Source organism: Dendrobates tinctorius, unplaced genomic scaffold (assembly GCF_039654945.1).
Source record: "Dendrobates tinctorius isolate UK_male_01 unplaced genomic scaffold, ASM3965494v1 ptg000162l, whole genome shotgun sequence".
NCBI lineage: Eukaryota > Metazoa > Chordata > Amphibia > Anura > Dendrobatidae > Dendrobates > Dendrobates tinctorius.
The window spans coordinates 71,288,276-71,310,746 of record NW_027361829.1 but is presented as its reverse complement, the minus strand read 5'-3'; the positions used below and the strand labels follow the sequence as shown (position 1 = coordinate 71,310,746).

General features: G+C 43.0%; 1 protein-coding gene across 10 annotated transcripts in view; it reads right to left on the bottom strand.

Annotated features, from left to right (window-relative positions):
* TRAK1 (trafficking kinesin protein 1) overlaps positions 1 to 22,471 on the bottom strand; it is a 197,948-nt gene that overhangs the window by 70,172 nt on the left and 105,305 nt on the right. The window contains exon 1 of one of the 10 annotated variants that reach the window (XM_073550101.1): positions 17,052 to 17,076. The exons of 5 other annotated variants lie outside the window; for them this stretch is intronic. Coding sequence is in view for 2 of the 5 variants with exons in the window: in XM_073550094.1 (XP_073406195.1) it covers positions 14,793 to 14,907 (115 nt within the window). In the remaining 3 variants the exon portion in view is untranslated. Of the gene's footprint in view, positions 1 to 9,437; positions 9,572 to 9,611; positions 9,691 to 14,792; positions 15,361 to 15,393; positions 15,439 to 17,051; positions 17,077 to 22,471 lie in introns of those variants that run through there. 4 more of the 10 variants (XM_073550099.1, XM_073550094.1, XM_073550097.1 and 1 more) reach the window with 4 other exon arrangements.

Here is a 22,471-nt window from a genome sequence, read left to right as displayed (position 1 = left end):
AAAGTTGCGCGGGAGCCCACGCCATTTATTTTCCGTTTTTTTTTTTTAAATATATATGGCTATATAGCCATAGATATATAGCCATATACATATAGCCATAGATATATCTTTGTATTCTATCTATAGTTCTGTCTGTCTGTGGGCGTTTCTAAAAACGGATCCGTCAAAAACGGAAGAAACGGATGAAAAGACGGATGCGACAGATCTGTCTTTACAATAGATCCGTCACATCAGTTTTTCACAATCTGTGATGGATCAGTCGATCCGACAGATTGTGACTGACGCCAAAAAACTGATGTGAAAGCAGCCTTAAACATTTTATTTAAACTAGAATACCCTTTTAACTACAGCAACATTTTTAAATGAGTATGTACAAAGTCTATTAATGTGCAAGATGATTAATAGGAAAAAAAATAACATGATATGAGATAAAGACCTATATATAGCAAAAGGGAACTGCCCAAGGCATGATTCTAATGAATAAACTACTGTTCACACCCATAGAGTATGTCCACATGTACTGTCTGCTGAGCAGTCAGCTCATTTACAGTAGCAGACAGCTTGTAGCATTGTAATAAGTGGAATTTAATAAGATCCTATTCACACAACTCAACCAGAAATGATTTTTGTGAGTCCCACCCCACACCACCCTTTTATAACTGCAGCATACTTAGTCCTTCTGTTGTCTCAGCACTACACAATATTTTCATTGGCTGATTTTTTCGAAACGTCCTATAAAAACTACAATTATACATGCTATTACAAGACATTAACTGCTAAAGAAATCATGCAGGAACAGAATACATTTACATAGTAAACAGTGCTGATTGTAGCCCAGCCTCATTCACTTCAATGGAGCCGAGTTGCAATAACAGACAGAAACCAAGGACAAGTGTGGATTAAAAAAAAAAGAAAAAAAAAAAAAAAAGTCAGACATGTTTTTTTTAATTCTGCACAACTATTCTTAATATTAAAAGTGTATTCCAGCAAGACATTTATGCTACCAAGAACACGACCACAGGTATTAATAGTTTGTATGGATCACCGAGGAGCGTGCACTGCCACTCCACGAAAACTGTAGGTAAATTCTAGAAACGGCAGAGAGAGATCAATGGGGTTCAGTGGATAGGTGATGAATGATCGCTTCTGAGATACCCCTTTAAAAGGCGATTTTTACGTTACAGTGCCCCTGGGTTACATCTGAAAATCCAGCCTGGTGTCACAGAATAGGAGACTGTACTGGATGATCATCTCTTTCAAGGCGGATTTTTTTTTTAGCCTATTTTCAGGCAGATGCACATGGATTCATTTAGTTAATGCAAAAGAATATCAGCAACTAACATTTGCTTAGTTAATTCAACAGCCCTATACAGCGATAGAGAGATGACATTACGGCCATGTCCCTACAATAGCAGGATCAAAACTGAAGCCAAAGAGGTGCAGCACTGTGGTTCCTGCAGTGTTTAGACCACAGTTTCTATGTGATCGGCACAATGTGCTCGAGATACAGCAAACAACCGTATGAAGAACTTCTAAAGCCTCGTGTGCTCCTACTCTTCATTACCCTCGTTAAGCTGAGAGGTCGTGCCAGGCTATGGAAACATTGAGCTTAGAAAGTGGAACACACCAGAACCAAATGAGAAAAGCCACAAGAGCGACAACAAACACTACTGTGCATGAGACAAAGATTATAATGTGTGCCTTGTACAAAAGGTCAAAGATCAGGAGGTTTTATATAGATAAGGTCTGGTCAAGGTTTGTGATCAAGGGTTCATGTAAAGCAGGTGTTCCCAACCGGTCCTGGAACGAGAGCCACATGGTTATATCAAGCCAATCCCAAGTAGTTCTTCGGGAATAGAAAAAAAAAAATGCAAATAAAGGAAAGGTCAGAAAAAAAAGTTCTAAAAATATTTTTATTAGAAATCAAATCACAATAGTTGTGTCTAGGGAGGTAATCAGGATACAATAAAAAATGACCGCTGCCTTCTTATACTAAGAAAAAAAAACGTGTCTTAGAATGTTAGGACATAAGCCTGCGACATGCACAGTAGTTAGCACCTCCCCCTTAATGTGGAGGAAGATTTGCTCATCTAATTCTGAAGATACAAGGGTGTTGAAATAAGATGCTGCTCACACTGCTGTCCATTAGAGCTATCTGATCGACTACTGGAGATAAAAGGGGTGCTGAGATGAGAGAAGGCAACTTAGGGGTACTTCACCGATATTGTGACGCAACAGCGATCTCGCCAGCAATCTCCCTGTGTGTGGCACACATCAGCGACCGCCCCCCTCCCCCAGGTATTGCTGATCGTGCAGGAATGTCCTGGGCCATTTTTTGATCATTGGGCTCCCGCTGGCCAACACAGATCGCTGCGTGTGGCAGCGGGAGACTGACGATCAGCAAGCTCCCAGCGCTGTGAGCAGACGCTGGGAGCTGGTATCCAGGGTAAACAGCGGGTAACGAAGCGCGCACGGCGCTTAGTTACCCACTGTGTACCCTAGATACCAGCCTGCTCACATTGGGAGCTGTTGTCCTAGGTAAAAAAGCGGGTAACTAAGTGCTGCGCGCATAGTTACCCGCTGTTTACCCTGGATACCAGCTCCCAGCGTCTTACAGCTTGCTGATCGTTGGTTTGAGTCTGCCTGTTTAACTGCTCACCAGCGATCATGTAGCGACGCACCAGCGATCCTGACCAGGTTGCATCGTTGTCGGGATTGCTGGGGCGTCGCTAAGTGAGACAGGACCCTTACACCGCTGCCCACACTATCTGATCTTATACTAGAGATACCAGGAGTGCCAAGGTAAGAAGAGGCTGCTCACACTGCTGTCCATTAGATCTATCTGATCTACTACTGGAGATACGAGGGGTGCTGAGATAAGAAGAGGCCACTTAAGGGGGTTTTACACTAAGCGATATCGCTAACAATATCGCTAAAACGTCACTGGTTTTGTGACGTTATAGCGATATCGCTATGTGTGATACTTACCAGCGACCGCCTCCCCCGCTGTTCATCGCTGATCGCGCGAGACTGTCCGGCTCCATTTCTCGTCGGGCGCTTCCTGCTGAGACTTCCTGCTGTGACGACGAACGACGCGTGGACGCGGGCGGGAGGACGTCAGGATCGCTTTGTGTGAAAGGTGAGTATTGTGCGCTGCGTCGCTGCTGCATCGCTGTGAGATCTTTCTGTAGGAAAGCTCACTAGCGATCATTTAGCGATGCACCAGCGATCCTGACCGGGTCGGATCGCTGGTGCATCGCTAAATGTAAAAGGGCCTTTACACTGCTGCCCACACTCTCTATCTGAACCAATACTGGAGATACAAGGGGTGCCGAGATAAGAGGAGACTTCTCGCACTGCTCTCTACCCGGTCATGTATGACTGGAGATACCAGGGCTGCTGAGGTGACAAGACAGAGCTGTCCACCATATCTATCTCATCTAATATTGAAGTGCTCACACTGCTGTCTATCTGAGCCAATACAAGAAAAAACAGGGGTGCTAGGTGAGAAGACATCCCTAACTCTGCTGTCCACCCTGCCTATCTGATCTAATACGGAAGATACTACGAGGGCCGAGGAAAGAAGAGGCTGCTCATATAGCTGTCATCCAGTACTCACTAAAGGGGTTCTCCATTATTAGGTTTTTCATCCCCTCGCCGTGCTTTAAATTAAAAAAAATTAATCAACTTAAACCTGTAATTCGCTGCAGTGTCGATGTGCAAGTTGGTCATGACGTCACCACGGCAGCCTCTGAACAATGTCTTGGAGAGTCATCGCTGGAGAAGCAGAGGATGAGCAACACTTTTTTTTTTTTAACCTTTAGAAAGCAATTGTGGTGGCGGGGTGGGAAACTTTTTAATGGAAGACCGCTATAACATTTAAGGCCTGTTTCACACTTCCGTTTTTTGGCATCGGTCAAAATCCGCCGTTTTGACGGAATGATGGATTGTCGAAATTAGTGAAAAACGGATGCAACTGATCCGTTTTTTTTGACTGATCAGTCTAGTGGATCCGCCGAAAAGACGTATCTGTTTGTCATCCGTTTCTTGCGGGGTTTTCTTGACGGATCCGTCGAAACTGCAGATATCGAAATGTAAAAGGCTAGTAATAGAGACAGAGATAGAGATTTTTTTGGTGCCCGAAAGGCTTTTGGGGTTAAAGGAACAGAAATGAATAAACGGAATCCGATGATGGATCCGTTTTGACGGACAGCAATGGAACCGCCGCCTATAGGTGTCCATTCTGGCGGACGACGGACAGCGACGGATCCGTCACAGTCCGCCTTTTGGACTGAGACAAAAAAAAAAAAAAAAAAAAAAAAAAAACGTTCCTAGGAACGTTTTTTTTTTCGGCTGACGGACAGGTATTTTCTGACAGATTCGTTGTACAACGGACAAAACGGAAGGCCATCCGTCACCAATACAAGTCTATGGGGAAAAAAAAAAAAAAGGATCCGCCAGGCAAATTCGTCAGATCCGTTTTTTTTCCCCAAATGGCGGATTTTGACTGATGCCCAAAAACGGAAGTGTGAAACAGGCCTAAGGCTAAAGTTCACATGTTGCATTTTTGCAGCGTGGGTTTTTTTTCCCTGCGTTTTTTATGCAAATTTTCAGCAGCGTTACAGAGTACTGGCAATGTCTATGAGATTTCAGAAATGTCATGCACACGGCTTGCTTTTTTTTCCTTGACTTTTGTCAAAAAGCTACCTTTTGGCAAAATGCAGCATGTCACCACAAAGTAAAAGCTGTAGAGGACTGGATGTCTACCAAACTCCTTACTACTCACCTACCAGCAAACTCCAGGTGTGTGATTAGAAAAACCATACAAATGATATAGTCCTCAAATGACCTGATCGCTGCAGCCAATCACAAGGAGCAATATTCTGGACATTTGCGGTGCTGCGTAATCTCCATTTCTCGTTTCAGTGCAGACCACGGAGCGTAGGCGAGTATTTATAAAGGTTTTTCTTTTAAATATTTATAGTTTCGGCTATTATTTAGGCCAACCAATCCCATTAAAGATGTTTGGGTGTGTTGAGTGAACATGACGGGTATAAATTCAGATTTTACATAAATACATGGGTCATGATTTTGGGGCACAATAAATAAACCAGTTAGAAAATACTAAGGAGGAGTCCATGCTAAATACTAAGCATAAAATCACATGGTGCAGCCCGAGATTCAGCGGTGTTGACAGATGCTCAGTGTGGCATCACTCGAAATGGTTTTGTGACAGAACAGTGGTTCCATAAAGAAAAAAAGCCAGATGAGAGAAGATCACTTTCCAAAGACCAGTTTTGTTAGAAAGCCCAGGAATATTTTTCTGTGTATCTCTGCTAGATTTCTCATTCTGCTCCTTACTCCGCCTTCCTTCGGTCTGTTCCATAAGAGTAAAACAAGAGATTTAATCAGACACGTCAGTGTGCTCACGGTCCATCTAGGAACAATTTTTTTTGATTGCATTGTAAATTGACGAGGCAGGGAAAGAAATGGCTCACAAGTGGGGAAAAAATGAGTTAGGGATTGTCGTGGGACCTCATCATTATGGGTTAACGGTGGACAGGTGAGAATTACTTTAAATTTTTAGGCACATGATTGGGCAAAAGGGTAATTGTCTGTGAGTGATTTGTACAATTAAAGAACTTTTCTCTTTGTGTGTCTTTATTAATTTGGACTAAGAGGTTAGTAATGGGGGAGGTTGATGTACCTGAATTGGCGCATCTAATGGATGTGAAATTTTTAAACAGCTGAGGGCTGGTGTTCTTAGTCTGGGAGGGGGCCAATATCCATGGCCCCTTCCCAGCCTATTAATATCAGCCCGCAGCTGTCTGCATAGCCTTTGCTGATTAAAAACTGGGTGGACACCACGTAATTTTTTGAGTGTCCCCTCTTTCATAGCTAGTAAAAACTAAGCAAACATCTGTGAGCTGTTAATAGGCTGCTTTCCCAGATTATTAATACCAGCTGCCAGCTATCTACTTTATCTCAGCTGGTTAATATAAAAAAAAAAAAAAAAAAAAAAAGTGTGGGGTCCCCCTTGTGGTTTTTTTTTTTTTTTTTTTTTAATGCTCACTACACACAGACAGTGGGTGCTGACTCCAACTCTCAATGAGTGTTGGATTCAGCACCTGGAGTCTGGGGAACAGCGCTAACTGTAAAGTTTTTCCCAGACGCCGGTACGTGACACACTGATGTCATCAGTATGCGCGTGTGCATGACGTATTGTGGACCGTGGTACCGGCAAAAAATGGACATACGATCCGTAGAATCACACTTACATGTGCGCAGACCCGTGGATTTGAATGAGTCTACAAGTGCAAGTGTCTCCTGCATATGTGAAAACTGTCACCACATGTACTGGAGACAGAGACCTGTAAAGGGGGCCTTAGAGTGTTGTCAGGACCAATCTACTATTTAATATGTATGGTTATGCCACAACTTTCCCAAAAGCAGAAGATAGAGAAAAGAATTATAGGGCTGTTGGATTTTAACATGCATAATCCTTTTGTTTGGAGGCATTTGTCAGCACCTACTCCCTCTCCCCATTTACAACACAGATGCTCAGAAGTGTGTGCACTCGGCTGGACGAACAACAGGCAAACAAGCCATCAGCCGACGGAATAGCTAAGGTATCTGACCAGTTCTAAAAGACTGATAAGCCCCTCAGTTCTGCAGTATTGCGCCTACAAATCAAGAAGACATGTATCACATTCAACTCTATGACATTCGCTGCTAATGCCTCACTAAAGTGTCAGCTCCTTCATAGCTGCTAAAACAACTATTTCATGGCGATAAACATTCGCTGATAATGAATGAGGGACTCAATAGACTAAAGGCCCTGTTGCACATAACGATGTCCCAGCGATGCAACATGGATGGGATCGCTGGGACATTGTTAGACAGCCCCTCCAGCGATCAGGACCAGCGAGCAAGCTGGTTTCCAACGTAAACATCAGGTATCTAAGAGCCGCGTAGCTCTTAGATACCCGATGTTTACACTGGAAACCAGCGTCCAGCATCGCTGATCGCTGGTCTCTCGCTGCCACACCAGCGATCAATAAACGGCCCAGGACGATGGAGCGTCAACACCGATACCCGGCAGGGGGGCCGGTCGCTGATCCCCATCACACACAGCGATCTCGCTGGTGAGATCGTGTGGTGTCACAAAATCAGTGATCTCACTAGCAAGATCACTGTGTGACGGGGCCTTTAGGAAATAAGGCAGACCGACATTTTATTGCTAACTGCAGTCAAGCATCAGGGTTTGTGTTATTCAGCTTTAATGCAGCCTGCTACACAAGTCTTTAAAGCAATAAGTGCAACTGACCTGTGCGCGCACACACAGCGCTAAGCAGCCCTTTGATAAGGAGCCATTCTTGCAACGCATTTCCAAATTTTTCTGTTTCCATAGAAACTACTTCTTTAGATCAGTAGTTTTGACAAATAAGATTCTAAGAAATAATCACCACTGTTACCATAGAAACAAAATTACTGCTCTGCGAAAGGAGCATGTGCCGAGAAGACACACAAGTGAGTAATAAATACTAAGTCATCGAGCCAAACCTTCTCCAAGTGATAAAAGTTTCATTAGCAAAACAAGACGATGTGCAGTATGTGACCGCTCCCTCGGGAGAAGCCAAACACCACTGCCCTTAATATTACTAATAATTACACTAAGGGACAATGCTTGTGGCTCCAAAGACACAATCTAATGTGAAATCTATTAATAAATCCAAATAGATCCAAAATATATTATATCACAATTATAAACCAAACATATATCATGAATTACATTAAATATAAAAGGATTCTCTAGAATATACGGTCTTGGGATTTGGGCACTTATAACACAAGCCGCTCGCTGTTCTCTCTATGGAGATATATAATTATATATCAAATACAATCAGCTCTCTTGGACGGGGTATTTTGCTTGCTTCATACATATTTTATTTCAGTTCTCTGGAAGCAGCCAAATGAGATGGTACCATGATTCCCCTACTAGAAAGCCAAACTGCATTGGGATCTCAATAGTTTTTTTCTTTTTCTCCAGAGAAGTACCGTAATACATATAAAATATTTCCATACACTATTAAACATAAGAGTAAGACGTACTGAGGTCTCTTGCACATAAACATTCCTTGTACCCCACTGACGTCCATGTTGTTCAGTACTGTGTATCTAATGAAGCATTCCACATTTCTTTGAGTGGCTTCCACAGCATGGCCCCTGTACAGAGGTCTCCTGGAGCAATGGTTTCTCCACAATAAACCATCCTTTTAGGGGAGAGTCGCTGCATAGCTTGGCACAGGTTGGAACGTGCCATATTAGTTTTTTCTAGGATTCATACAACACACCTATGTATGCTTGTTTTCCATATACAGGCTGATACACACTACCCAGGAAAATTGCTGTAATTTCTAATTGTACTGAAATTTGGACTGTACACATCTTGGTTCATGAGAAACTGATGTTTTAAAGCAGGTGTTGAAAATGTCCACTGTTCACAACCAAGCAAGCCTCCATATTGCTGTAACAATACTTTGATCTATCCACTTCCGTGGAATAACCAATGTCTTGCACGGCCAGATAGACCCTTCGCAGAGGAAGAGACTGCCACCAATCATGGGATGTAACAATCCTAGGATTCTCAAGGGTCTTGTTCTTAGGCTGCTCTTCTTACCCTGTGAGCAGTGCCCCTTTGATAAAAAGCATAAAATCTTAGCACTGAATAAAAAATGATATCACTGGAACTGTATGGCTTATTGAAAAAAAATAAGTTGAGCTGCAGGAATTAAGTACAAAAACTGGCCTCTTTAGACCTGGTGAAAAAAGAGGATGAATGAACTCATGGAGATCAACATCCAACACTTATAATTCAGAGCCAACTAAGAGATGCCTGCAATGTGATAGAAAGCTCCACAAAGCCATATAGTAAGTGAGGATCTAAACAAAAATCATAACGTTACAGAACACAATTATTGCGACTTATGTTTGGGTTATTATTTTGTAAAACACATTTTAAAACTGTGTTCCCTGAAAGCTCGTCCTGTAAACCGCATGGAGGCTATATTAGTACAGTCTCAAGGCGTGAGTTTTTTCTTTAATGAGGTGGAAGATCTTCAGTCCCTGGATGCCCATCACATATTCTGCAGCAAGGAGTAAGATTATTATATTCAAGATCTATGAAATACCACTCACTTCCTAGATATATAAGGTATATTATTAAGAGGACAAGAGTATAACACATGTAATAATACATGGCAGCACCGGCTACAACCAGATGTAGCCACAGTTTCTGGTGATGAGCGAACATGCTTAGATAATGTTACCCAAGCACACTCGCTCATCACTAGTAATGAAAACAAAAATAGCAGAAATTAAAGTCTCAGAGTATGTATATTTTGGTTACGGTAAGTGGCTTGTCTGAGCAGACTTACTAAATCATTAGGCTACAGGCACACAAAGTATCAGTCCATAGTCACTTGATGCCCCAAAAGCGTGTACTTTAGGCAAATTGATGCCTTTATAGGGCTTGTCCATTTGAAAGAAGTCTTCATCTATCCACACAAGTTACAAGTACAATAGTTACTGATGAGTTGCAGCACCGTTACCCCTTTTAGAATGGAGCGGCAATGTAACATGTCCGACTCCTGCTCCATTCATTCCATAAGGCAGTGTTTCTCAACTCCAGTCCTCAAGACCCACCAACAGGTCATGTTTTCCTTAGAAATGCACAGGTGATGGAATTAATGCTTGAGCAGGTGTTGAAGTCACCTGTGCAATGCTAAGGATATCCTGAAAACTTGACCTGGTGGTGGGTCTTGAGGACTGGAGTTGAGAAACACTGCCATAAGGGGTGGTTGGGTGCTGCGCTTGGCTTTTTCTGGTAACCCCATAGCAGATTAGTTGTGTGCAGGACGGGCATCTGACCTGCTGCATTTTGTAGAGGGTTTAAAAGTGCCACATACAGGATAAAAATTCCCCATTCGGCCAATTGACGATTGTTCCCAGTGGTTGGAAGCCCAATGATTACCAAATTATCATCTACCCAGTGGAACGGTGATATAGGGGTTGTCCGGTAAATACTGTATAGTATACGTTGTCTAATAGTCTTTTTGCTGTTGAAAATTACCACATGCTCAAATACTACAAACTAATGTAGGAAGACAATGAGCATGTACAAATGCACTGTACTGAAGACCTGACACCGAAGCTGTAGGTAACAGAATGCTACTGCTCTAATGAAAGTAATACCTGCTGCGGTGATGAGCGGTGGCCAACATGTCACTGCTAGCACAAATTGTTAAGTTTCCTGCAAAAGTCCGAAACCTCAAAAATTCTGTTCCCTAAAAAAGGCATAAATTTAAAAGAAAAAAGGGAAGAAAGTTCCAGCGCTAGGAATGGAAAATTAAAAATCCATTTTATTGTGCCAATGCATATTAAAATTCCAGCAGGTACAGCATATCAGTCATCCGACTGATATGCTGTACCTGCTGGAATTTTAATATGCATTGGCACAATAAAATGGATTTTTAATTTTCCATTCCTAGCGCTGGAACTTTCTTCCCTTTTTTCTACTATTGATTGACTGCCTAGTCAAATCCGTGCGCAGGATTTGGATCCTACCAGCAAGGCAGTGCGGTGAGCTGGATTAATCTGTTCTTTTACTCCATAAATTTAAAAGGGGTTGTCGGGGACTTATACATTGATGGCTTATTAACGAGGCCGGAGAGCTCAGCTGCAGACCTCCATCAACTGGATAGTGGCCAGGTATTGCAGATCACCTCCCTATTGATTGGAATATGGGGCGGAGGTGCAGTACCTGGCCATGACCACTATGCTGTTGATGGAACAATGCAGCTCCACAACTCCACACATTCCTCCACGACCAACTGATCGGTGTAAAGATCCCGGACAACCCTTTTCAGTCATTACCAGGTTAGTTAGTTCAGGAAACTAACAAAAGCTTATTCACACATTGCATTTTTTATGTTTTTTTTTTTTCAGTATGGAAAAAAACAGCGCATTACAGTAACAAAATGTATGAGATTTCTAAAACATCACACAATGCATCTTTTTCCATGTGGTTTCTGAAGTTTAGTGTTTTGATTTGTTTTTTTAAAAACCGCAATTCAGTATGTCAATCTTTTCAGCGTTTTTACTGAACTTTTTCCCTTGTAATTAAAATAAGTGAACACATGAAAGATGCATATTATCAAAAATACATCAAAATTGTGTGTAATTAACACTGCAGTTTTCTGGCTATAGTCTTTCATGCTGAAAAAAAAAGGCGCATTAAAAATGCTGTGTGTGAACAGATCCAAAAAAGTGCCAAAATTAATTGCAGAACTACAGGGAGGACTTACATTAAAGATGGTCATACGCCTTAAATGGAATCTTATAAGCAGCTGGCAGTCCCTTTAAAAGTATTGGCTTATCCCCCATAAGGGTATGTGCACACGTTGCGGATTCTGCTGAGGATTTTTCCGCTCAGATTTGGATAAATCCGCAGGTAAATGGGCAGATCAAAAGACCTGCGCTTTACCTGCAGTTTTCCCCTGTGTTTTGACACCTGGTCATGGAACAGGTGTCAAACCGCTGCAGATTCCGCACAAAGAATTGACATGCTGCGGATTTAAAACCGCAGCAAACCCATGCGGAAAAATCCGCAGCATGTGCACAGCGTTTTCAATTTCCATTGACTATAAAAGGTACTGTACAACGCAGCAGAAACTACTGCGGATCCGCAGGGCCAAATCCTCTGCGGATCCGCAGCAGAATCGGCAACGTGTGCACTAGGGTGACCGGATCTCATATGGGGGGGGGGGGGAAATGTCAGAATCTTGTTCGTCTGGACCCCACAAAACGATTCCCCTTTCCAGATATTGAGATAGCCAAAATTTGAGCTCGATCAAACGACGTTAACCCGTGCCGCTCGTCGCTCAAAGTTTGAAAAAATCCAAATTGAGGTATTTTAAGATTTAGGTATTTGGCATAGTCTGTTAGACTATAAAGAATGTGACAACAACATTGCAGAAATAGCCCTGACCAAATTTTCGAACCATTTGTGGTATTTGAATGCAGAGTTGGTGGGATTATCGTTTTTTGATCCCACCATTACAGACAATGAAAAGTTGTTAATGGCTAATAAATTGCTCAGTAGCACAGATGAACCATCAGAGCACGCTAACCTACATGAGTTGATAATTTTACATAGTTATCTAATCTATTCTAGAGCTTTTGTTAAAGTAGTTTTTGAAACGTCAGAATATAATGCTCGGCATTTGCTTACAACTTGCAGGACATATTGCTTTTGTTCTTCATCTTTTGTCAGAAGGTCGTTAAAGTCGGTTACTTCCTACCTCTTAATTTTTCTTTCCTAACTTTTGGATTTACAACCCTAGCGTGCTCTGATGGTTCATCTGTGCTACTGAGCAATTTATTAGCCATTAACAACTTTTCATTGTCTGTAATGGTGGGATCAAAAAACGATAATCCCACCAACTCTGCATTCAAATACCACAAATGGTTCGAAAATTTGGTCAGGGCTATTTCTGCAATGTTGTTGTCACATTCTTTATAGTCTAACAGACTATGCAAAATACCTAAATCTTAAAATACCTCAATTTGGATTTTTTTCAAACTTTGAGCGACACGGGTTAACGTCGTTTGATCGAGCTCAAATTTTGGCTCTCTCAATATCTGGAAAGGGGAATCGTTTTGTGGGGTCCAGACGGACAAAATTCTGACATCGATTTTTTGCGGTCACCCTAGTGTGCACACACCCTAAGGACGAATGATCAGGCATGATGACGTCTGATATGCACAATCCTATTCCATTCCAACCTCCCACCACCCAAATATCTGCTGTTTGGAGGAGACTCCCATTCACATGAAAAGGTTGGACAACTCTGCAAATGTTCATCCAAAACCTTAGCATAAAAGCATCATGCATCTAGCAACGTCATGTGCACAGGAGCTATACAGTTCTGTGCCATATTACACTGGGCACTCCGCCATCATGTCACCTCCATATACATTGCTTCCTGGGAGAATACCGTTATTCACTTTGTAAGGCCATGTTCACACGCTCAGTATTTTACATCAGTATTTATAAGCCAAAATCGTAGAGCAATAAGAGGAAAAGAAACAAGTCACCACTTCTGTATTTATGATCCACTCCTGGTTTTGGCTTACAAATACTGATGTAAAATACTGAACGTGTGAACATGGCCTAAAAAGTATAACTCTGGGACAAAAAAACACCCTGGTAATTTTTTTTTTTTTTTAGGTTCTTACATAGCCAAAATGTTGCAGGTAGAAAGATTCTTTAACAAAATATGTCTGAATAATTTAGGTTAATAAACAATTCCATCAGAAAGCAGAGCCCTACCATACAGTATACGTACAGTCAAGCAAGAAATTCTACACATGCTGGTGGGAAACAAGTTCTGCAGTAATACAAGTTGTAGACGTGAGACTAAACCAAGCATGTGAGACGGGTGGAAAATATGAAGATCCTTTTACGAAAAAAATACACTAAAGTTTTAAAATCAGTGGGATACAAAGTTGAAGATTTTGTTAAATGACAAAAACAAAAGAAAGTGTGAACTCAGCCTATACAGAGTCAGCTGCCACAGATCGTGGTCATACAGTGATATTAGTGGGAGACGCTGATAAGAATAGGACTAAAATGTTTAGTAACTTTCAGGCTATATTCACACATCAGATGAAAGCGCCTAGACTTCTGCAAGGTTCACTTAGGGAATTATGGAAACTTTGACAACAAATATCCGATAAGTCTCCGTTCATATTGGTTTCCATTCAAGCCATAAAGGTATGTGCACACGCTGCGGATTCTGTTGCGGATCTGCATGTGATGTACAGTACCATTACGAGCAATGTAAATCAAAATCCGTAGTGCACATGCTGCAGATTTTTCCGCGCAGATTTGCTAAGGATTGAAAACTGCAGCATCTCACTTATTTTGTGTGGATTTGCTGCAGATTTCCACCTGCTCCATTCTAGAAATCCGCAGGTGGAAAACCGCACAAAATCTGCAGTAAATCCGCAGGTATAAAGCAGGTCATTTTACCTGCGGATTTCACAATATCTGCAGGAAAAATTCCTCAGCAGATTCAACACCGTGTGCACATACCCTAATGGGTTTGTTACAGTTGTTATGACTAGTGATAAGTGAAAGTGCTCATATAAGGGTGTTATCCGAGCATGCTCGAGTGCTAACAGTGTGTCTTCTGCGCGCACAAAAAACGTTCCCTCGGCTGATCGACAGCTGCAATGCATGCGGGGATTGCCTAACAAACAGGAAACCCTTGCATGTGTTGCGGCTGTCGATCAGCCGCGGGGACTCTAACGTTTTTTGTGCACGCAGAAGAAGACACTCGCTTAGGACGCTGTGATAACACCTTATCTGAACACGATCACTCATCACTAGTTATGACTTTACTGGAGGAATACACCTTTCTAGAGAACTCTTCAACTGCTCCATTTATTGTTTCAACCAATATACAGTCCTGTTAGAGCAGAAAGCCAGGCAAAAAAAAGAGCTAGATATTCAGACAAGGGGAAATGGACGCAAATAAAATAAATAACTTAGAAAATAAAGTAAATAAAATAGAGAATGTGGAAAATATCTAGAAGATAAAATAGAGAATAATGTAGAAATAATGCAGAAAGAGTGTATATATGCCAGTGGTAGCGTTCTGCTATTCCGCTACCCCAGGCGATCAGAAGATGACATCTGTCACGTCTCGCAGCCCCCATACAATTACCTTCCTCCATGAACTCCAGCTGATCGGCGGAGTCATCGTCCAGGATGTCCGGGTAATTCTCACAGTCGCACTCATAGCTTTCCTCTTCAATCAGCGGCTCGATAAAGGACATCATTAGCACCTGTTATTTCCAAGGGTTGGAGGACAATCCGCTCTCAATAGTTAAAGGCACCTGTTGAGTGGCCCCTTAGGGGCCTCATGTGTGGCACAGGGAAAGGCCAGCGGGAGCCCCATTTGTGGGGCAGCATCCCTGATCACTCACATACTTGTGGCACAGGAGTGTGATTACACCTGAGCGCTCTCCACTGACACACAGGTAAGCAGCAGGGACTGGGATCCACCCAAGTGATCCGCAGCACCTGCAATGTCTCGGAGCAGGCAGCGGCTAGGTGGAAGGATCAGAGGCGCTCACAGCTTGAAAGAAACATTTTCTCAGAAACAGAAAGACTGGTGAAAAGATACAAAGGAAAAAGAAGGATTTATAGTCCTGTCAGTCCCCCTTTGTGTTGTAAATGGTATGTTCCCAGCAAGTTTCATAGCAACTGCAGCAAGGAAGTGCTGGATGATACTACACCTAGCAGAGGGTGGGACAACAGGTTACCTGTCAATGATTCATTAACCCTACAAGTGACGTGAACATTTCTCCACACAAGCCTCCGGACTGACAGATGCACTAGATATAGGTAATGAGCTCCCTCAACTTAACGGATGAAAATGACAAGAATGTGGGGCTAAAATCTAATTATTACGTAATTATTTAGAGCAGGTTTTCTTAATTTCTCTCAAAATTAAAAACAATGATGGAATAAGTATGTCCGTAAAAAAAAATAAAATCTAAAAATAACTTACATAAAACACCTCAGAATACCTACGGTAATAATAAATGTAATGGTTGCTTGATTTGTGTCTGTATATAGCCCTGCACACACACTGATTAGAAACTGCTAAGGAAGTGCTACCACATTTATAAGGGTGTGTGCACACGCTGCGGATTTGGCCGCTGCGGGTCCGCAGCAGTTTTTGCTGCGGTGTACAGTACCATTATGCCCTGTGGGAAGAAAAAACCGCAGTGCAGACGGAGCGGATTTTTCCGTGTGGATTTGCTGTGGTTTCAAAACCACAGAAAGAATTGACATGTCAATTCTTTCTGCGGATTCCGCTGCGGTTTGCCATCTCCTCCATTGTGGAGATGAAAAACCGCAGAGCAATCCACAGGTAAAACCGCAGGTCTTTTGACCTGCAGATTTACCTGCGGATTTTACAAAATCCGCGCGGCCAAAACCGCACCCCATTCCGCAGCGTGTGCACGTAGCCTAAGGCTGTGTTCACACATGAACACACTCACCACATGGGACACTTTCATTATTGCCAGAAACGCCCTGTGTGCACAAGAAGATAAAAAAAAAAATTGTATGCTGCGGCGCGGTGTAAGGCCACGTTCACACGTTCAGTATGTGGTCAGTTTTTTGCCTCAGTATTTGTAAGCCAAATCCAGGAGAGGAACAATCAGAGGAAAAGTATAATGGAAACCCGTCACCACTCCTGTATTTATCACCCGCTCCTGGTTTTGGCTCACAAATACGGAGGTAAAAAATTAATACTGAATGTGTGAATGTGGCTAAATCAGATGTTAGTGATTTTTTTGTATGAAAACAAAGATATACATTGATATATATTCATCAGTGTTTCGTCAATGTCTCAGTTTTTACCAATGTTTCACTCTTTTCTTGTATGCAAAAGAAATAAAAAAAACAAAAAAAAAAAATTGATGATGTGCAGACAAATTCCTGAAATGTGCACAAAATCAAAACTGCTCTTTATTACAGACAGCCTTAGGCCATGTGCCCACGTAGCGTTTTTGATGCAGAATATTCCTGAGCGGAAACACACCCTCTTCCCGGGAAAACGCATGCGCTTTATGAAGCACTTTTGTAAGCGTTGACGCTTTTGTTAAGCGTTTCTGCATGCGTTTTCCTAAGCGTTTTTGCAATACAATTGAATGTATGTGGAAACACGTGCATTTCCGCAAAATTAATGAACATGCTGCATTTTTTTCCACTTAGCATTTCCGCAGCAGAAAAAAACCGCACCATTAGCACATGTGCGATTTCCATTATAATTGGATGCTTTTCTTAGGCATTTCCGCAGCAGAAAAGCTTAAAAAATGCTACGTGGGCACACAGCCTTAGGCTTGAATTGAGCTGTGGCCTCCGGCTCTTCCCAACAAACACTGGAGCGATCCGGCAGGTCACAAATTACCAGAGACTGATGGGAGCAGCGCTGAGAGGAAGGGAAGATGGCGGCTGGTAAGTGTCTCACTGAGGCCATGTTCATATGTTCAGCATTTTACCTCAGTATTTGGTCAGTTTTTAGCCTCAGTATGCGTAAGCCAAAACCAGGAGTGGGTGATAAATACAGGAGTGGTGACGTGTTTCTATTATACTTTTCCTCTGATTGTTCCACTCCTGGTTTGGTTTACAAACACTGAGGTAAAATACTGAACGTGTGAATGTGGCCTCAATTTGTGACCTGCCGGATCGCTCCAGTGTTTGTTGGGGAGAGCCGGAGGTCACAGCTCAATACAAGCCTATATCTGTCTGTAATAAAGAGCAGTTTGGATGTTGTGCACCATTCATGAATGTGTCTGCACCGTTTATAAGTATTTGGTGCTAAAAAAGTTCAATGATTACCACAAGACAAATAAAAGAAACTTGACTTAAAAATTAAAACAAGAAGAACCAGGCCCTGTGGGTCCATAGTAAACTCTGGTGCCACAGCAGTCGTATGCTAGGGCCTTTTCACATTTATTTCATAGCAGGTGGAGAAACGCCATCAGTTTTTTTTTTCTTGCGAGAAAAATGAATGAAACACTGGTAAAAACGGACACGGACCAAACAATGATGAATAGATTAATGTATATCTTTGTTTTCATACAAGAAAAATCACTAATGTCTGAATTAGGCCTTAGGTGAGATTTTTTTTACCTCAGTATGTATAAGGCCTCTTTCACACATCAGGTTTTCGCCGTCAGGCGCGATCCGGTGCTTTTGACAAAAAACGGATCCGGCGAAATGCAATGCCGGATCCGGTTTCCCCCACATTGACTTGCATTTGCGCCGGATGGCCATGCGTTTCATCCGGTTTTCGCCGGATCCGGCAATGTGTCGCAATCCGGCGTCTGGAAAAAACGGCTACTGTAACGTTTTTTGTCTCCGGCGAAAAAGCCGGACACGCCGGATCCGGCGCGTCCGGCTTTTTCACACAATGAAAGCCTATGAGCGCCGCAATGCGCCGGATCCGGTTTTTTTGGTCTGAGCATGCTCAGTAGCTCTGCCCACAAGACACATATATAAAAGCATGACAGTGGGACCCTCAGCCACACCCAACATGCCACCCAAGACAGGAACCAGGCGCAGGAGACCACTGCAGCAGCACCATCAGCACCACCACCCCAAATGGAGCAGCATGCTGAACAACAGGAGGGGAGTTCAGCAGCAGATGAGAGATGGTAATTATCAAATTCCCCCATTCCTCCAAACTAGGGCCATGGAATATCAAGATATTCATTGGCCCTTTGTTTCTCTTTATTCAACAGCCGCCCAAGAGATGCAGCAGCAGCAACAGTGGCAGCACTGGCAGCAGCAGTAACACCACCCACAGGCATGGAGTGTGGCCAGCAGGAAGACAGCACATCATCTTCTGGGAGCCCTCCCTCGCATCGTCAGCGTTTGACGGTAAGTTTTTATTTCCAAAATCCATCATCTCTGTAATATATGTCTATTCATTGCCTTTTATTTCAAAACAGGAATCACAAGATGAAGAGGAGCTCCCAGAAGAAGAAGGAAGGGGTGGACAGACACCTGGAGTGGGCTCACAATTGGTAAGTTTTTTGCATCAAACGCAGAAACACAACATCACACTACACACAACACATAGAAAACAATGTTCTGCAGACCACACACAGCAAACAAATGCCTACATCCAAAGACATAACATTTTTTGTTTTCTTCTCTAGTCTTCCCAATCTGGTGCTCGGCCAAGAGGTCCTCGCAGTGCCTCCCAGGGTCGTCGGCGACAGCAACGCGGCGGTCATCAGCGTGTAAGTATAAATATTTGTGTTTTGTTTTTTTGCACTTTTTATTTCATTTTTTTTGTGGAGGCTAATTATGTTATTTTTGTCTTTTTCTTTAACAGCCTTCACAGCGTGCTCCCGACTCTGACGGTGAGGATGGAGGGATTGACGTGGACCACCTCATCGATCTCGTCAGAGAAAGGGAGCCGCTATGGAATATGGCTGACTGCCGCCATGTTGACCTGATCGTTACCCGACGACTCTGGGAGGAAATCTGTTCGCTCCTTGTGGACCGCTGGGAGGACCTCGATGCTCGGGCCCAGATTAAAGAGCGTAAGTATATACAGTACCGGTTGCTTGATGTAAACCAGTGTTTCCCGAACTCCAGTCCTCGTGGTCCCCACGGATCATGTGTTCAGGATTTCCATTTACTATGGAAATCCTGAAAACATGATCCCTGGGGACCATGAGGACTGGAGTTTGGGAAACACTGATGTTGTATACTAACCACTCCTTTCTCGTTTCAGGGGACAGAATTGTGAAGCGGTGGCGGTCTGTGAGGGATCGTTTCAAGAAGGAGTTCAATAAAGAGATGCGGGCCCCGAGTGGATCTGGAGGACGCAGGAGCAAGTACAAGTACGCACAAGCCCTGTCGTTCCTCCGGGAAACAATGGTCACCAGAAGGTAAATATTACACAGCACATGTGAAAAAAAATGTTTCTATGTAACTTTTTTTTTTTTCCAGCCAGGGCCATACCATGTCACTATTTTAATTGTTTTTTTTCTCTTTATTCCACAGCACGGTGAGCAGCACTCGGGAGCCTGCACGATTGGACCCTACTGAGGCGATCCCTGAGGAGACTGGCACCGAGGGACACTTCAACCGCCCCGGTACATCTGCACCTTCCCAGCCTTCCCACACATTCGACCCATCTGTCCCATCCACCAGCACAGGAGCATCATGGCCGCCTACATTACATGAAGCTGCTGGTGAGGAGATCGCTTTCCCTTTACCCCACCCTTCTGCCCCTGCCACCTCTAGTACACCTGCGGGTACTGGGCGGTAGCGGCAGAGGGGTCAGGAAAAGACTTATGCGCCAGAGTTCTTGCATCTGAATGCATCTTTCCAGAACTGTCTAAAAGTCTTGTCAGAGCAAATCTCCGCAGGCTTTCAGCAGATCAACTCCAGCATTCTGGAGGTGAAGACACTTCTGCAAACCATGCATTCAGAAGCAAGATCTTCGCCAAACCACACCTTTTTCAGGTCTGTTGTGGAGCGCATGGAAACGCTCTCTCCTACCCAGCAGATGCATGTAATGCATTCATGCCACGGTGCTCTCCAGCACGTTACCTCCCAACCTCCTCCCACCACAGTAGTTCCTCCACCTGCACCCCCTCCAGCCACTTTGCACCAGCAACCTCCCCAGCACCAGCAACCTCCCCAGTACCAAACTCCTTCCCCATACAACTTGCCATCAACATCATCTGCTCCTACAGTCCCTGCCCAACCCTCCACTCCACCGCCCACATGTCCACCCATTCTGTAGCTTTTTCCACACCTTCACCTATAATATAATAATAATAAATTTTATTTTTATAGCGCCGACATATTCTGCAGCACTTTACATTTCAGAGGGGATTTGTACAGACAATAGACATTACAGCATAACAATAATCACATACAGTAGATTATAACAAATACCAAGAGGAGTGAGGGCCCTGCTCGCAAGCTTACAGTCTATGAGGAAAGAGGTAGACACGAAAGGTGGGTGGTAACAGTTGCCCTGATTGTATGGACCAGCCATAATGTTAAGTGTGTAACAGTACAGACACAGAGGGCTAATGGATGCATAAAGCATGTGGGAACATGATGCTGGGAACCTGGTTATGGTAAAATTTTTGGCTCTGCCACACAGGGATAGGTTAGGTTAATGTGTTGAGGCGATAGGCCAGTCTGAATAAATGCGTTTTCAGGACACGCTTAAAATTGTGGGGATTGGGGACTAATCACCTCTAACTGTTCCTTCCCCACCACGATCCCAGTCCTCTCTCCACACTCCCAGTGTCGAAGTGTCCCACAGCCCCTCCAGCAGTATTTCCACCCCACACTACACAGATTTGTAATGTGTTTTTTAATAAAAATGGCTATTGTTTTTAAAACCTTTATTAAAAAAGTTTTTTGCACATTAAAAACATTTTACAAAAAAAAAATATTTTAAATAAAAGTTAAATTATCGTTTCACAATGGTTGTCTGTCATTTCTTTTTGCGGCGAACTATGTTTAAAAAAAAAAGGTTAAATACAGGGTATTTCAAAGGTAAAAAGGTATTCAAAACCAGGTATATAACTGTGGGTAAATTTTACCTTTTTGCCACAGTTGTGTTCCTGGTTGTGTTTGAAGCAAAGTATTTCACCTAAAAAGTTGTGTTTATTGTTGGTGATTTCCTAACAATGTACACAACTTTTGTTACAAGGTGAAATACTTTGCATAAAACACAACCAGGTACACACCTGTGGCCTAAAGGTAAAAATAGTAAGACCATGACAAGATAGCCAACTTTGGTTGGCAAAGGTATATACAGTTGGTACAGAAGGTACACAAGTTTGGTTAAGGGCACAAATCTTTCACACTTTGTCATCCTGCCAGTGTACTCTGCCTTGAGGTGACATAAAGTATAGTGCAAAATTGTCCCTCATTACTGAAACCGTCACAGAACTTCTAGTGGTAGTGTCATGGTAATCTTGCAAGGTGGTTTCTTCAGAGGTGTCCTCAATGGAAATGGGTTCCTTGCAGATAACAAAATTGTGGAGTACCACGCAAGCTTTGATCACCTCGTCCACAGTTTCTGTCTTGAGGTTGATTGCAGTCAATAGGACCCGCCATTTGGCTGTCAGAATACCAAAGGTACATTCAACCATTCTTCTTGCTCTTGTGAGGCGGTAATTAAAAATGCGTTTTGTTCTTGTCAATCCTCTGCTAGAGTACGGTTTCAAAAGGTGTTCTGACAGCTGGAAGGCTTCATCCCCTAAACAGACAAATGGCATAGGTGGACCAGATGTTTGCGGCAGCGGTCTAGGGGGTGGGAACTGGAAGGTGTTTCCATACAGTTTACGCCCCATGGCAGACAGCTTGAAAACTTGAGAGTCATTGGAGCGGCCATAGGCCCCAATATCAACAGCAATAAATTTGTATTCCGCGTCAGCGATGGCCATGAGGACAATGGAAAAATATTTCTTGTAATTTAAATATTCCGATCCCGATCCGGCTGGCTTTACAATGCGGATATGTTTCCCGTCCACAGTGCCCAAGCAGTTCGGAAACTGACATATCTGTAGAAACTTTTCAGAAATTTCAATCCACCTCTCTGTTGTGGGCTCTGGTAAAAACTCTTCAGCTAAGGAGTCCCACAGTGCACGGCATGTGTACTTCACTATTCCAGATATGGTGGAAATCCCGAGTCTGTACTGGAAATGCAGTGACGAAAGGGATTCTCCAGTTGCAAGAAATCTGTGGGGAATTAAAAAACAATCAATTAGTTTAAAATCACAGCATTACACACCAAAACTCAGCTAACACTTGGAGATACAAACTACCACCAACAAGATT